General features: G+C 51.1%; 1 protein-coding gene across 7 annotated transcripts in view; it reads right to left on the reverse strand.

Annotated features, from left to right (window-relative positions):
* Positions 1 to 3,580: 3,580 nt before the first annotated feature.
* The window catches only part of FAM107A (family with sequence similarity 107 member A), an 86,254-nt gene continuing 74,851 nt past the window's right edge, over positions 3,581 to 14,983 (reverse strand). For all 7 annotated transcript variants that reach the window (XM_043442026.1, XM_043442029.1, XM_043442027.1 and 4 more), the window contains 3 exons: positions 6,117 to 6,291; positions 4,220 to 4,376; positions 3,581 to 3,722 (listed from right to left, as the gene is read on the reverse strand). In XM_043442026.1, coding sequence (XP_043297961.1) covers positions 3,615 to 3,722; positions 4,220 to 4,376; positions 6,117 to 6,291 — 440 coding nt within the window. In that variant the 3' untranslated portion in view covers positions 3,581 to 3,614. The remainder of the gene's footprint in view (positions 3,723 to 4,219; positions 4,377 to 6,116; positions 6,292 to 14,983) is intronic.

Below are 14,983 nucleotides of genomic sequence, written 5' to 3' on the forward strand. Positions count from 1 at the left end.
GGGTTCTCGCCCCTTCAGCAGACGTGTACTGAGCACCTGTCGTGTGCCCCGTGCGCTCAGCAGACGGCACCTGTTCTCAGAGCCGTGAGTGAGGGGGCTGGGGTTCTCAGAGCCGTGAGTGGGGGTGCTGGGGTCCTCAGAACCGTGAGTGCGGGGGCTGGGGTTCTCTGAGCCGTGAGTGGGGGGGCTGGGGTTCTCAGAGCCGTGAGTGGGGGGACTGGGGTTCTCAGAGCCGTGAGTGGGGGGGCTGGGGTTCTCAGAGCCGTGAGTGGGAGGGCTGGGGTTCTCTGAGCTGTGAGTGGGGGTGGGCTGGGCTTTTCCTGGGGCCCAGCTGCCAGAGTGGCACCAGGGAGGCCATCTGCTGGCAGGGAAGGAGGATAGCCGTTTGAGATTCACCATAAACAAGACAGACACACATCTCTGCCCTCGTGGAGCCAACATTATCCTTAGGAGAGACACACGGGGAAGGGAATACATGGTAGATGGGGACAAGTGGCAAGGAGGGACAGGAAGAGTGTCAGAGGTGTTGAGATTCTAGCAAGGGTGACCCAGGGGACCCGGTTTAGGAAGAGCATGAAAAAGACCTGAAGAATGCGAGGGAGTGCACTGTGTGGCTCTGGGAGGGAAGGCTGGTCCTGGCCCGGGGCAGAGCAGGTGGACAGGCAGGGCGTGCGGGGCAGGGGGTGGCCTGGCTGGAGCTGGGTGAGGAAGGGGAGGGTGGTGGGAAGTGGGGCAGAGGTGAGAGAGAGAGCAGGATGCACAGGACCTTCTAGGTCACAGGAAGGACTCGACTGGGAGTCAGACAAGCCTTAGATCTTAAACAGGATTGTTAACACTTCAGCTGCTGTCGAGAACAGGTTGTGGGGGGCAGGGGCACAAGCAGGGTCAGCAGGAGGCGGCGGCCCCGCAGCGATCCAGGCATGTCCCCCACACGTGGCACGTCTCCTGCCACTGAGCAGGCTCTCAGCACGTACTTTTGATGTGAGTCGGTGACACCCAAACACCTGTTCGCAGACCTGTGCCGTGTAGGCTGCCTGGCAGAGCTGCAGAAACAGACCCTCAGCACTGTTGCTGGGGGTCCTGATCCAGTAGGTTTCTGATGGCAGAGGGGAACCTGGCTTTCAGGACATTCTGCAGGTAACTCTGGGCTGCAGAGCTGGGCTTCTGTTAGGAATGTTTTTCCACAGAATAGAGACTGACCAACAGTAGCTTAAACAAGGGGGATTTATTTGTATTTACAAGAATCTGGGAGGAGGATGGCTGCTGGCATTGGCTTGGTCGCATGACAGTCGGGCCCGTGTCTTTGAGATTCTCTCGGCCTTTTTCCTCATAGTTGCAACATGGCTGCTGTGGCTCCAGCCATCCCAGCCTCAATGAAGGGAGGGAGGGGCAGTGGGGTGTTACCCAGTCTGTCTGTTTTGTCAGAACAACAAGCTTTCCAGGACCCCCTGTAGACTTCGTTGTAAATGTCACTGGCCATACCTGGTCTCATGGTCGCCCCAAACTGCAGAGGAGGCTGCAGCAGTGAGACGCTGTGTTTGCAGCCTCTGCTGTGGGAGATGGCTGGAGAGGAGGAGTGGAGACTGAGCCCTGGGGCAGGATCAAGGGTGTCTGTCGGGCTCGGTGGACGCCGTGGTACTCGAGGTCTGTTCTAATACTGCCAGGGCTTTGCCTCTGTGCCCTGCTGCCCCCATGGAGCACCTCTCGGGCCCACGGTGAACCCCCAAGCATTCCCTTGGGGGCTACTCCATCCTAGAGGCTCGGTCTCGTTCTCCTCAGGTCTGAATGACATGGGGCGACTTCTTTGGGGAAGTGGTGGTCAGGGGTTGTACATTTTTAGCATGACCCTTGCCAGACACACATGTAAAACAGTGTTCCCTCCTCCTTCTTACCAAAATGGTCACATTCAAGAGCCTTTTAGAGCCAGCATGTCTATATTCACGCCCCTCCACACACAGGAGAAGGACGATGTCTCTGGTCACCCTCCAGCCACCCAGGGCGGTCCCTTCCCTCCCACCTTCGGTCCAGGTGCCAGACTGCATCCCAGCGGCAGCTCTGTCCAGCAGTCTTGGTGGGCGGGGTGGGGGGTAAAAGGAAATGCTTTTCTACTAGTGCCCTGTTACCTAACACAAAGTCATGTCCGACTCTTGCGATCCCATGAACTGTAAGCCGCCAGGCTCCTCTGACCATGGGATTCTCCAGGCAAGAACACTGGAGTGGGTAGCCATTTCCTTCTCCAGGGAAACTTCCCAACCCAGGAATTGAACCCAGGTCTCCCATATTGCAGACGGATTCTTTACCAACTGAGCTATGGGGCAGGGGTTTTATTCTTCAGGGGAAAAGGAAAAGGCCTGGTGGGTCTCCAGATCTTTAAATATGGGACAGAAGTGAAAGTTCAAACATTTGGTCTAGTGCTGGGAGGTGAGTTTGGAGGAAGAACGCGTGACTGAGTTCACGGAGTTGGCCTCAGGCGACAGAAACCGAGTCTGGTGTGGGCCTCAGGCCGATCAGCGGGGCCAGGGTGTCAGGGTGGTGGTGGGGCCTTCAGACTGGTTTTTTATGTTTTCCAAAGCCTGTTGAAAATCACTATATATTTGCTTTTTGTAGACTTTGGGGAAAGGTTCTTTTAAAAAAGTTTTGTGAGTTTTTTTGGCTAGAATTGCATCAGTATGGTGAGAAAGGCAGATTGGCAATTACATGCATCTCTGGTCACATAACCAACACCACTTCCTAGCTAGGGGTGTTCCCGGGCCCAGGGCCCCTGGGGTGGGAGGAAAATAAAGAGCGCCTTAGAGGCGGATGGGAATCTCCAGGATGGGGGTCACGGGAGCTGGGGCGGGGGGGACTTATATATTCGCCTCGGATCCTGCATTTTTCCAGGGACAGTGTGGGCCTCAGAGTGGCAGTCCAGGAGCTTGTTAGAAACAAGATTCTCAGCTCTCACCCCAGCCTGCGGGATCAGAAGCCGTCTTCTAGCAAAGGGCCCTGGTAATCATAGGCACAGTAAAGTTCAAGTAGCACTGTTCTAACTTCCAGAAGCAGAGCGGCTGCAGCCCTGGGCTGCTGTGGTTACGGGGTCTGGATGGGGTAGGATGGGGGCAGGGGGAGCGTGGAGGGATGAAGGGGTGGGGAGAGGCCGAAGCTGACTTTGTTAGTGCGCCTCTGCCTTGGAGGGCGGCCTTGGGCCGCCCCGCCCTTCCTTAGGACATACCGTTCTCCCCTCAGGCTTTCAAGGTAAGTGCCCCCCATGGGGCCTGGGCAGAATGGACAGCTCGTCCAGCCAGAGGGGCACCGGTCCCTTCTCAGCTCTGCCCGAAGCATCCTGGCAGGGCTCAGCAGCCCCTCAAGGAGGGAGCCTGGGGAAAGCTCCCTCAGCAGTGGCTGCTGCTTGGAGCAGGAGCGGTGAGCGCTAGAAGGAAAAGCCTGCATTCAGGATCCCCCGTCTTCTGGGGGTGGGGCGGCGGGGCAGCCCTCTGGGGCGATGCGTTTTTCCAGGAGCGAGCGTGAACGCCGCAGAGCCGGGTCTGGGGGCCAGGGCTGCCGCGTACAGGAGGGCTGGAGGGCGCGGTGGGGGCCGGGTGGGCTGGGGGGCGCTGGAGCTCCGGGAGCCGGCTCTACAGTGCCCTCTCTCCACTGGTCAAAGTGGTGATTCTCCGCAGGTTTTCCCTGACTTTAATAAATTCAGGGGCATGGTCCTCTTCCTTTTCTGGGGGTTTCTCCAGCTGAAGGGGAGAGAAGCAGAGATGAGAGGTGGGTGGGCAAGGGAGAGTCCCACTCAAAAACCTCTGGGTTTGGACCCAGGGTCCTCTCTGGGGAAACAACCAGGATCAGTTCTCCCACCAGCTTGGAAGCTGAGGGGACAGAGCAGGGGACTGTGTTCTCCCCAGGAAGCCCGCTTCAAATTGCAGACCTCATCTGAGCCCTAGGTTCCTTATTTCTAAAATGGTAACTCCTCTGGGCTCAGAGGGCAGCTGTGAGAAGATAATCAGAATCAGCGTACAACAGATTGGGCCAATGAGAAAACCGGTTCAGAGAGGGGAAGCTACTGGTCCAAAGTCACACAGCGAAGGGAGTGGCCGAGTGAGGACACCGGCCAGGCGTGGACTCTGGGTCCAGTCCTCGTCTGGCTCAGCCTCCTTGTCAGCTGTGACTGCAGGCCTCCCCGGGCCAGCAGGTGGTCTTGGAGGAAGCTGGGGCGGGGTCTGGGGCCCCCACCCACCTGGTTCAACCTCTGCTGCCGTCTCAGCAGCTCCTGCTCGAAGGGGCACTGCAGCCGCTTGGCCTCCAGCTCCTCCTTCTTCTTCTTGATGAGCTGGTTCCGCCGACGGTGCTCCAGGACGCGCTGCAGCTCCGGCTTGCTGTCCACACCCAGGCCCCTGGGGAGGGGGTGGGGGGGAGGCGTTAGGAGACTCCCCCCACTCTGCACCCAGGGCTGCTCTGGCCTCAGCCAGTACCGGGAAAGCATGACTGTCCCAGGGAACAGGGAAGGGAGGCCCCTAGACTTGAGACTCCACTCCCCATCACAGGTGCCACAGACTGAAGTGGGGGTGGGGGGGGGAGGTGGTCTGTGCCGGGGCCTGTCTGAGCACAGAGACCAGGCTGTAGAATATTACTGGTTATTTTCTCAGGGTAAGTTTCTAGACGTAGAATTGCTGGGTCAGGCTCTCTTCAAAGATTTTGGTTACATGTTCCCATCTGCTCCTTAGAAAAGGTTATCCAATTTATAACTTTTGTCAACAGTATTTCAGAGCATCTGTTTCTCCTTACTGTCCCATCTTCTTGTCTTGCAGAATCTGGTAGGCAAAAAGGGTCTGGTGGAGCAGCTTGGAGAAGGGTGCCCGCTCCTTTTGTTTGTTCTGTGAACTAACTGTACCTATCTTCTGTTCATTTCTTCTTCATGGATTTGTAAGAGATAATGTACATATTTTCGTCATTTATATTGCAAACATTTGCCCTGATTTGTCTTTAGGCTTCTGTTTTTTAAACTGTGGTGATTTTAAAAGGGATGACTCTAAAAGGGATCTTGACAAAGTACTTCCAATACACAGTCAACCCTCCGTTTCCAGATTGAATTCGTGCAATGCCACTTTATACAAGGCCCTTGAGTTTTTGGGTTCTGTGGGGGGGCGGGCCCTGGAACAAGTCCCGGTGAATACAGAGAGACTAGTGTAACTAAGGGGCAGGAGGACAACACAGAGGATGAAAAATGAGATCTGCTGGAAGGTACGTTAGTTGAAAATAAGGACAATAATCACCGCCGGCGTCAATACCAAAAACTAACACTAGAGGGCGCTGCGGAGGCTTTGCAACCTTCGTCCTGGTGCTGCTGGGCAGAGACCCTCTTAGGAAGGGAGCCTAAGGGAGCTCAGCCGCCTCAGTCGTGTCTGACTCTTTTTGCAACCTCATGGACTGCAGCCTGCAAGACTTCTCCGTCCATGGGATTTTTCTAGATAAGAATACTGGAGTCGGTTGCCATTTCTTCCTGCAGGGGATCTTCCTGACCCAGGATCAAACCTGCGTCTCTTGTGTCTCCTGCATTGGCGGGCAGATTCTTTACCACTGTGCCACCTGGGAAGCCTGCCCTTTCAGCTCAGTCACCCAGTGGTCCCAGGGCTCCCAGCTCCAGCCTGGCCCACTGCTTGCTCCACTCCTACCTCCTCGACCACGGTGACACCCCGCATTGGGACCCTTCACAGGCCACATTCTCCTCTGGCCCCCCCCCCAATCTTCAGTCACTCGGAGATCCTCCAGGTTCCTGTGCACACTCACGTCCTCATCCATCTGCTGCTCGCGGCCGGGGCCCACCTCCGACCCCGGCTGACTCCCACCCGCCCTTCCAGCCCTAGCTGAGGCATCACTTCCTCCCTGGAGCCCAGGCTGGTGGCTCCTCAAAGCACCCATCCCACCATCTGGTCAAACATCGGTCTCCTCTGTGAGGGCAGGCACCCATGGCTGACTAGGCGGGATTACGGGGCTTCTGGACCTCCACGGTGCACCCTCAGACCTGCCCCGTCTCTCAGAGCCCCGGACTACCAGGCCTGCCTTTCACGGGGGGGAGGAAGGGGCACCTCCCCGAGCCTCAGTGATCATCTCAGGCAGCCGCGCTCCTCTCCCACCTTCTGTGGTTCATGAGCAGCTCGCGGTGCATCTCCTGGTGGGTCCGGGAGGCCTTCACGGGGTTCAGCAGCTTCTTGGGCTTGATGAGCTCTGGGTTCCACTCCCTGTATTCTGGCCGGGCCATCAGGCCTCCGATCTCGGCCCGCTCCCTCTGGATCTCCGAGTACATGGAGGCTGTGGAAACGACACAGCAGGGACAGGGGAGCTGGTCAGAGCTGAGCTCACAGTCTCGGCCGTTCTCGTGGCACAGTTAAAGGGCAAGGGTTTTGGCTGCTCTGCAGCCCTGGGGAAGCTACCTGACTTTCCAAGCCTAGGTTTCCTCATTTGTGAGATGGAAATGATAGATAGCCTGTGCCCAGGGCATAAGGATTGGGGATCATGGCTGTAAACTAGGGTACTGAAAAGTGGTACTGGGTCACAAAGTACGTGGGTTGACCCATGCAAATGTTTTTGACCTTTGAGGGAAAAAAATTTTTTTTTCCCTCCTATAAAAGGAATTCTGTTTCTGTTTCTCAGGGAGCTTGTATCAGAGAAAGAAAAGATATATAAAAAGAGCAATGTGTACTTGTTAAAGGTAATTTGGATAAATGCAGTGATGTAAAGAAAACATCACCCCTTATTTTCCTGCCTGTAGTTTCCTCACAGACATGTCCAGCTTTTCAGTTTCTCCAGATCAAAGAGAAGGGTATGAAATCCCAGGACTGCCATGTCTAATTACAAAGGGAGGGTTGTCATCTTTAATGCAGATATCTGCCTTCTTCACGGCCTCAATTCCACCACAGTAGCTTGAAATCTGTCAGTGCATTCGAAATTCAGCAGAAGGGCTCACTTCTGTCCAGGTGGGCTCTATATCCTTGAAATGCCCTCAACTAAGTCACTATGAGGGTGAAGGTAAGAAAGAAGAGTGTGTGTGGGGGTGTGTGTGTGCATGTGTGTTAGAGAGACTTAAAATTCCTCTAGAGAATGACCCAGGCTAGCTATGAGCTGCATACAGTATTTTGAGTGAAACTTTAGGCACTGGTTCCCCCCTCTTCATGAGTCCTGTTTTTTCTGAGGCAGAGCCTCTACCACCAGGCATGGGCAGTGTCTGGCTTGGTATTGAGAAGGCACTCAATAAATATTTGTTGGTAATTGATCATTAAACCTGTGAGGTTGTACAGATGAGGAAACTGAGGCTCAGGGAGGTTGGTCTCAGGGGACCAGTGCCTTAAGGCATGTGGTTTCCACGATGGAACTGAGGGGGTGTGTCCCCTCTGTAAACACCACCAATCGCAGTGGTGTGTATATGTCTACCCCAATCTCCCAATCTATCCCCCCCCAGACGTACTTACACTACTGTACTACGGTGTATACAGCACAGGGGGAAAGAGAAGTACAATCTGTTTATAGGACAAATATCAAATTAACCTTAACAATCCATTCCAACATATATTAGGTGCAGGCACATACTGTTTGATTCTACCTGTGAGATACCTAGACTAGTCAAATTCACAGAATCAGAAAGCACATTGGTTGATTCCAGGGGCTAGGTGGGAGGGGAATGGGGACAGAGCTTCAGATGACGAGGGTGAAGAACTCAGGCGACGGACGATGGTGCCAGCTGCGCAACAATGTGGATGTATTTAGTGCCTCTGAACTGTACAGGTTAAATGGTTCAAATAGCATGTTTTATATTGTGTAACTTTCACCACGCCAACCGCCGTGTGGCCTGTGCACAGGCCTTTACTTCTTCCCTCCCTCTGGGAAGAGGATGAACGCCATTCTCCGCCTGATGAACAGCAGTCCTCCAAGCAGACTAGACTGGGACGGAGGTCTGCGCAGGAACCGAGAGGTGGGTGACAGGTTCAGGGGGCGGGGCGGAGAAAACAGGAGAGGGCTTGATGGGCTGTAAATTGCATGGTGATGTTAGGGAAGGTGGGCATCAAAGCTCTGCAAATGGGAGCGCTCCAGACACATATTTGGCATGTCTGTTACCTACTACAGGGTGCTGTTAGGATGACTAAGTGAGACCCCCTTTGTAAGATGCTGGGAAAACTGTTATATTTTGGATGTAGACAGACTGTGTCAGAGCCTAGAGCCATAGTTGTCAATTTTCTTCAATTCCTGTTCTCAAAACCATTTCTATAATGAGAATTCTAATTTTCTTGCTTCTTTTTTCATAAGGCTATTGATTTTCAGATACATCCTTAATTTTGGGGGTCTTAAATGACCGTGGTAGTGTTCAGTAGTTAAAAATGGGCATTAGATAAACAGTTGGCTATATCAACTCTTTCCTCCTTTAAAAAATGTGGATATTCTCTTAGTCTGAGATTAAGTTGTCTGGGAGCCAATGCATTAACAGTATCTTGATTCAGATTGGAGTTTTGAGAATTTTCCCCCTTTCTTCTGCCTTTTCCCATTATTAAGTCTCACCAATCCTTTATCTGAGTAATTTCCAGCCACACTCTTTCCTTCCTATGTCTTCAGCGCAGGCCATTATCACACCATGCTTAAAATAAGTGCTTCCACTCCTCAGCTAGTCATCCTGCTGTTAGTTCCTGTATGCCCCCAGAGCTTCATAATTTTCATCAGTCACACTGTCTTCAAGTCAACCAACTATGGCACGGAAGCAATGAGACAGGAAATAGAAATAAATTATATAACTTTTGGAGAGGGCAGAATTAATATCTTTGTAAGATGTCATTATCTATAGCCAGAATTCCCAAATGGATTAACAGAAAAGCATTTGGAGCTAATGAGGAAATTCAATAGTGTGCCCAGATTCAAAACAAACACATAAAACCAAGAGGTTCCTGCGTAACAGGAACGACCGTTGAGAAAGTACACAATCACACAATTACTCGTTTATCCTACAGTATGTTGGAGTTCCTGTAATTTACCAGGTAGGGTGGTAGAGATGAACTCAGCAAGCAAGGCCCCGCCTCCCCCAGAGCTGAGATTCTGCGAGGGAGGCAGACAGCAAACGTAGACCAACAAAAATAAACGGTTGCACATGGGGAGGCGCGAACGCAGGGGGCTGACCGGAGGACCGCCTTCAGCCAGGTGCGGAGGGAGGGCCTCTCGGCAGCTGACCTTTAAGAGCTGAGGAGGAAGAGGGAGGCTGGCGGGGCCGACGAAACAGCCTGTGTGACTCATTTACCTTGAACAAGCTCGGTCTGTTCAGGAAACAAAAAGGCACAGTGTGCCGGAGTGGCGTGAGGGAGTGACGGAGCGGGGCCGTGTTTAGAGGGAGGGTGGACGGGTGGTTGCAAGTGGCGGAAAGATCGCGTCGGGTTTGATGTTAAGAAGGTCATTCTTGCCGCTGTGTGGGGAGAAACTGTCAGCAGGTTTGGGAAATCTTTTATATGACTTTGGTTTCTTTTCTTTGCAACGGGCAGCCGCTGTCTTTCCCGTTAAATTCCAGAGGAAAGACATCCGATTGGCCGGGCCGAGGACCTTTCACCCCATAGGTCAGCAGCGAGCCAATGGGTGGGCTGCCCGCGGCCAGTCCCCGCCCCCGGGGGCCCACAGAGGATCGCGCTGACCCGCGGCTGCTGCGTTCTCGTTTGCACTGCCAGCTAAGTCGCTTCAGTCCAGTCTGACTCTTTGCGACCCCGTGGACTGTAGCCCGCCAGGCTCCTCTGTCCACGGGACTCTCCAGACAGGAATACTGGAGGGGTGCCATTCCCTCCTCTAATCCCAGCGTGGGGATGGCACTGTCTCTGATCTCTCCTGCACTGGCAGGCAAGTTCTTTAGCACTAGGGCCACCTCCTGCAAATTACATAGCCAGCCCTGCCCCCCGGGTCCAATCAATGACCAGCTCTGGGCTTTTAAAAAACAACAGCATCGGTGGTGAGGTGTGGTGATTGAGGCAGGAGTCTGAAGGTCGTGACTGGTTCTTCAGCTCAGACCTGCAAGCTGGGAAAACTGCTCCCTCTGCCAGTTAATGTTCTGAACTCCAGGAAACACGTGTGAGATCCGTGGGTAGTGTGTATGTGTCCCTGTCCCAGGGTTTAGGGAGGTGCAGAGCCAACCATCCTGCCTTTAGTTTAATTAAAAGAGGCCTCAGACACAGTAGGGGAAGGAGAGGGAGGGACAAATTGAAAGAGTAACACTGAAACATATACATTACCATATGTAAAATAGATAGCCTGTGGGAATCTGCTGTCTGACAGAAGCAGGTTAATCGGTGCCCTGTGACAACCCAGAGGGGTGGGAGGGAGATTCAAGAGGGGGGACATATGTATACCGCTGGGGTGTCCTGAGCAGGGAGGTGGCCGTGATGGGGGCGGTGAGGTGAGCATAAGGTCAGCTCTGAAAAGAGAAAGGTGAATGCTCTGAGGAGCTAGTGAGCAGAAAAGAGAACCTATTGAGGAGAAAGTTGAGTGGCTGATGCATGTCCTTCACTGGTTGTCAAAGTAAAAGAGAATGATGTTGGATCAGCCCCTTCCTAGCCTTGGGCAAGTGTCGGCAGCAGGAGTCCAGAACTCCAGCCTTTGGCTGAAACCCAACCCCTGTGGAACAGCCATGCCCACTCATTACTTACTGTGTGTGCCTGCTTCCGAGAGAACAGCCGTGATGAGTAGGTGCGACAGCTGCTGTGGATCAGCACCCTTCTTCATGAGGTTGTTGCAAAATAAAGGAGGTGGTGCTTGGCTCGTGAGTGCCTCGCACTGAGCTGAGGACTCAGTAAGTGCTGGCTGCCAGGGCCTCACTCCTCGAGAGGAAACTGAGTGGGGCCACCTCATTAGTTGTTATTAATAGTCACTGTTAAAGGATCCCACTTCTCCAGGTGACAAGTGGACTTACATACATTACCATGTGTAGGGGGAGGCCTGTGTAGCACAGGGGGCTCCGCCCGGTGCTCTGTGCTGACCCAGGTGGTGGTCGGGGGGTGGGGGGGTGGTGATTCATATTGTCGTCCAGCAGAACCTAACAACATTGTAAAGCAATCCTACTCCAATTAAAAAAATTATACAGTATAAACAAAATATCCCACTTGTCTCAGACGGAGCTTTCTCAGTCTTTTAAAAAACTGTACTGGTTATTTCTTTGTGTTAGAATTTTAACAGTCCACATACCACAGCCATGAAGGAGAACTGAGTCTTAATAAAGTAGGTGCAAATTTTTCCCAGGTGCCATTGATTTCCAGTGAAGTAATGCGTTCACTTATGGCTAATAACAGCCCTATTAGGCTAACTTCATTATACTGGAAAATGATTTGACAATGAAAAAACAACAGATAAACCAGAAAAAGAGAAATTGAGTTGCCAGAAATATACCTGAACTATTTGGTAGCATGGCCATATTTTGTTTTCTGTGCTATGAAGTATTATGAGAAACTGTCAATATTCCCATGGACCTGATGTTAAAAAACTATTTTGAAGCTTGTAAAGCCTTCATATATATATATACTCCAATACAGAGGCAACTGCCTTATCCAGATAAGTACTGGCTTGTACATTTTAAAGTAGTTCCAGACTGGGGGCGGGGTAGAGGCGAGGAAGAGGAGAGGAAGCAGAAGGTGGGGAGATGGGCTGGGAGCCGGGACGTGGCGTCTGAGAGCTGTGGGCCGTGCGGGGCCGCTCGCCCTGGTCCCCAGCTCCTTCCTGCCCAGTGGGCTCGTGTGCTCTCGAGCAGAGTCCGGGGGAGGAACAGCTGCGGGGGGGACTGAAACCACAGCCCACGCCTCCGGAGCACACCTCTGCTGACAGTTCCTAAACTGAGCGCCGTGAGACACCTAAAGGAATTGTCCTCCTGCAGCTGGGACAGGTCGGCTTGTGCAGCTTCCATCTCTGTGGACACACACTCACGGGGGCCGGGCCAGGCCAGCGGCTGAGCCGCCTCCCTGGGTCCTGCAGCTGGCCCAGGTGCATGACCACTGCAGTCCTGGGACGTGACCCCAGTCAGGGGGCCTGCGCCGGGGGCCTGGTGAAGACACCTGAGGGCCAGCAGGGTCGATGGCCGGTGCCCCCACAGTCACGGCGGGGCCAAAAGCAGTGCCAGCGAGTTGGCCCAGCAGAGGTCCTCACAGATGCACAGCTCCGGAGGAGGGACGCTCGGGGGCTCCTCTCCCCGGGACGGGGCTCCAGTCCCACCTGCCGGCCCCGCAGATCAGAGTCACCCCTAAGACACAGACCTAGGGGGCTCCACCCCTGACAGGGCAGTGACAACCACAGGGCAGACGGCAGGCTCTGTCACCACACCACCCCCGGGCCCCTGTCAAGGGACAGCGGCACAAGCCTCTGGACCAGCCTCCCCCACCAGGGAATACACAGCAGAAGCAAGAACCACAGTCCTGCGAAGAGGAAATATGATAGCAAACCAGTACCTCTAGGAAATAAGAACTGCTTTTGAAATTAAGAGACCAGGAGCTTATCTTTGTGTGTGTGTGTGTATGTATAGTGTGTGAGTCACTCAGTGATGTCCAACTCTTTGCAACTGCAGCCCTCCAGGCTCCTCTGTCTGTTGTATTCTGTAGGCAAGAACAGTGGAGTGGATTGCCATTCTCTTCTCCAGGGAATCTTCCTGACCCAGGGATCGAACCCAGGTCTCTGCATTACAGGTGGATTCTTTACTGTCTGAGCCATCAGGAAAGCCGTGTGTGTGTGCAGGCGTGCAGACTGCTTTATCAAAACCTCATGGGAAATGCAAGCAAAAAAAACCATGATACACACACACAGGAAAAAAGGCAACCCAAACAACACTAAAGATGGTCATCAAACCACAAGAGAAGAGAACAATAAAGGGAAGAAAAAAAACCTACAAAAACAAACTGAAAACAATTAAGAAAATGGCATTAGGAACATATATATTTATATGTTCAGTGTCTCAACCAAAGATATAGACTAGCTGAATGGATACAAAAACAAGACCTGTACATATGCTATCTGTGAGAGGCCCACTTCAGACCTAGGGGCACATACAGACTGAAAGTGAAGGGATGGAAAAAGGTTTTTCATACAAATGGAAATCAACAGAAAGTTGGAATAGCAATATTTATATCAGACGAAATAGACTTTAAAGATTGTTAAACAAGTCAAGGAAGGACAAGCATAATGATCAGGAGATCAATTCAAGAAAAAGATATAACAGTTGAAATATACATAGCTCAGTCAGTAAACAATCTGCCTGCAGTGCAGGAGACCCAGGTTTGATTCCTAGGTTGGGAAGATCCCTTGGAGGAGGAAACAGCAATCCACTCCAGTATTCTTGCCTGGAGAATCCCATGGACAGAGGAGCCTGGCAGGCTACAGTCTATGGGGTCACAAGAGTCAGACACAACTTAGCAACTAAACTACTAACTACTAACATAACACCTCAATATATAAGGCAAATGCTAATAACCCCCAGAAGGGGGAATTGACAGCAACACATCCCACTTACACAAACAGATCATACAGACAGAAAATTATTAAGGACACACAGGCTTTAAATGACATTAGATCAGACAGACCTAATTGTTATTTATAGAACATTCCATCCAAAAACAATGCACTTTCTTCTCAAGGGCACATGGAACATTCTCCAGGATAGATCACATCTTGGGACTGAAATCACATCAAGCATGTTTTCCAACCACAGTGCTATAGTATTAGAAATCATTCTAATATTACAAATCTAATTACTGTATTACAAATCAATTACAGGAAAATGTTAAAAAATACAAATACATTGAGGCTAAAAGGTATGTTACTAAGCAATCAATGTATCTTGAAGAAATCAAAGAGGAAATACAAAAATATCCACAGACAAATGACAATGAAAACATGATCCAAAACCTGTGAGATGCAGCAAAAGCAGTTCTAAGAAAGGCATTTAGAGCAATGCCATCTTACCTCAAGAAACAAGAAAAATCTCAAAAACCTAACTTTTTACCTAAAGCAACTAGAGAAAGAACAAGAAAGCAAACCCAAAGTTAGTTGAAGGTAAGAAATAAAGATCAGAGCAGAAATAGAATCAAAGAAAACAGTACTGATGATCAATAAAACTAAAAGCTGGTTCTTTGACAGGAAGTAGTAGAAAATATGAACAGACCAGTTCCAAGTTCTGAAACTGATGAAAAAGCTTCCAACAAACAAAAGTCCAGGACCAGATGGCTTCACAGGAGAATTCCATCAGACATTTAGAGCAGAGGTAACACCTCTCGTTCTCAAACTGTTCCAAACTCATTCCATGAGTCCACCACCATCACCCTGATACCAAAACCAGACAAAGACGTCACACACAAATTTACAATATCACTGATAAACACATGTGCAGAAATCCTCAATAGTAGCAATCATTTCCAACAACATATTAAAAGTATCATACATCATGATCAAGTGGAATTTATCCCAGAGGTGCAAGAAGTTTTCAATATGTGCAGATCAACCAGTGTGATACACTGTATTAGCAAATTGAAGAATAAAAACCATATGATTATCTCACCGTTGTTCAGACACGCTAGTCATGTCTGACTCTCTGCAACCTCATGAACTGCAACACACCACGCTTCCTTGTCCTTCCCTCACTATCTCCCTGAGTTTGCTCAAACTAATGTCCATCGAGTCAGTGATGCCATCTAACCGTCTCATCCTCTGTCATCCCCTTCTCCTCCTGCCTTCAATCTTTCCCAGCATTAGGGTCTTTTCCAACGAGTCAGCTCTTTATGTCAGGTGGCCAGAGTATTGGAGCTTCAACATCAGTCCTGAAGCTCCAGTACTTCAGGACTGATCATCTCATTAGATACAGAGAAAGCTTTTGACAAAATTCAACAGCCATTTATGATTAAAAACTCTTTAGAAAGTGGCATAGAGAGAGCCTACCTCAACATAATAAAGATCATATATGAAAAACCCATAGCTAACATCATTCTCAAAGCTGAAAAACTGAAAGCATTTCCTC

The sequence above is a fragment of the Cervus canadensis genome, chromosome 22, assembly GCF_019320065.1.
Source record: "Cervus canadensis isolate Bull #8, Minnesota chromosome 22, ASM1932006v1, whole genome shotgun sequence".
Classification (NCBI taxonomy): domain Eukaryota; kingdom Metazoa; phylum Chordata; class Mammalia; order Artiodactyla; family Cervidae; genus Cervus; species Cervus canadensis.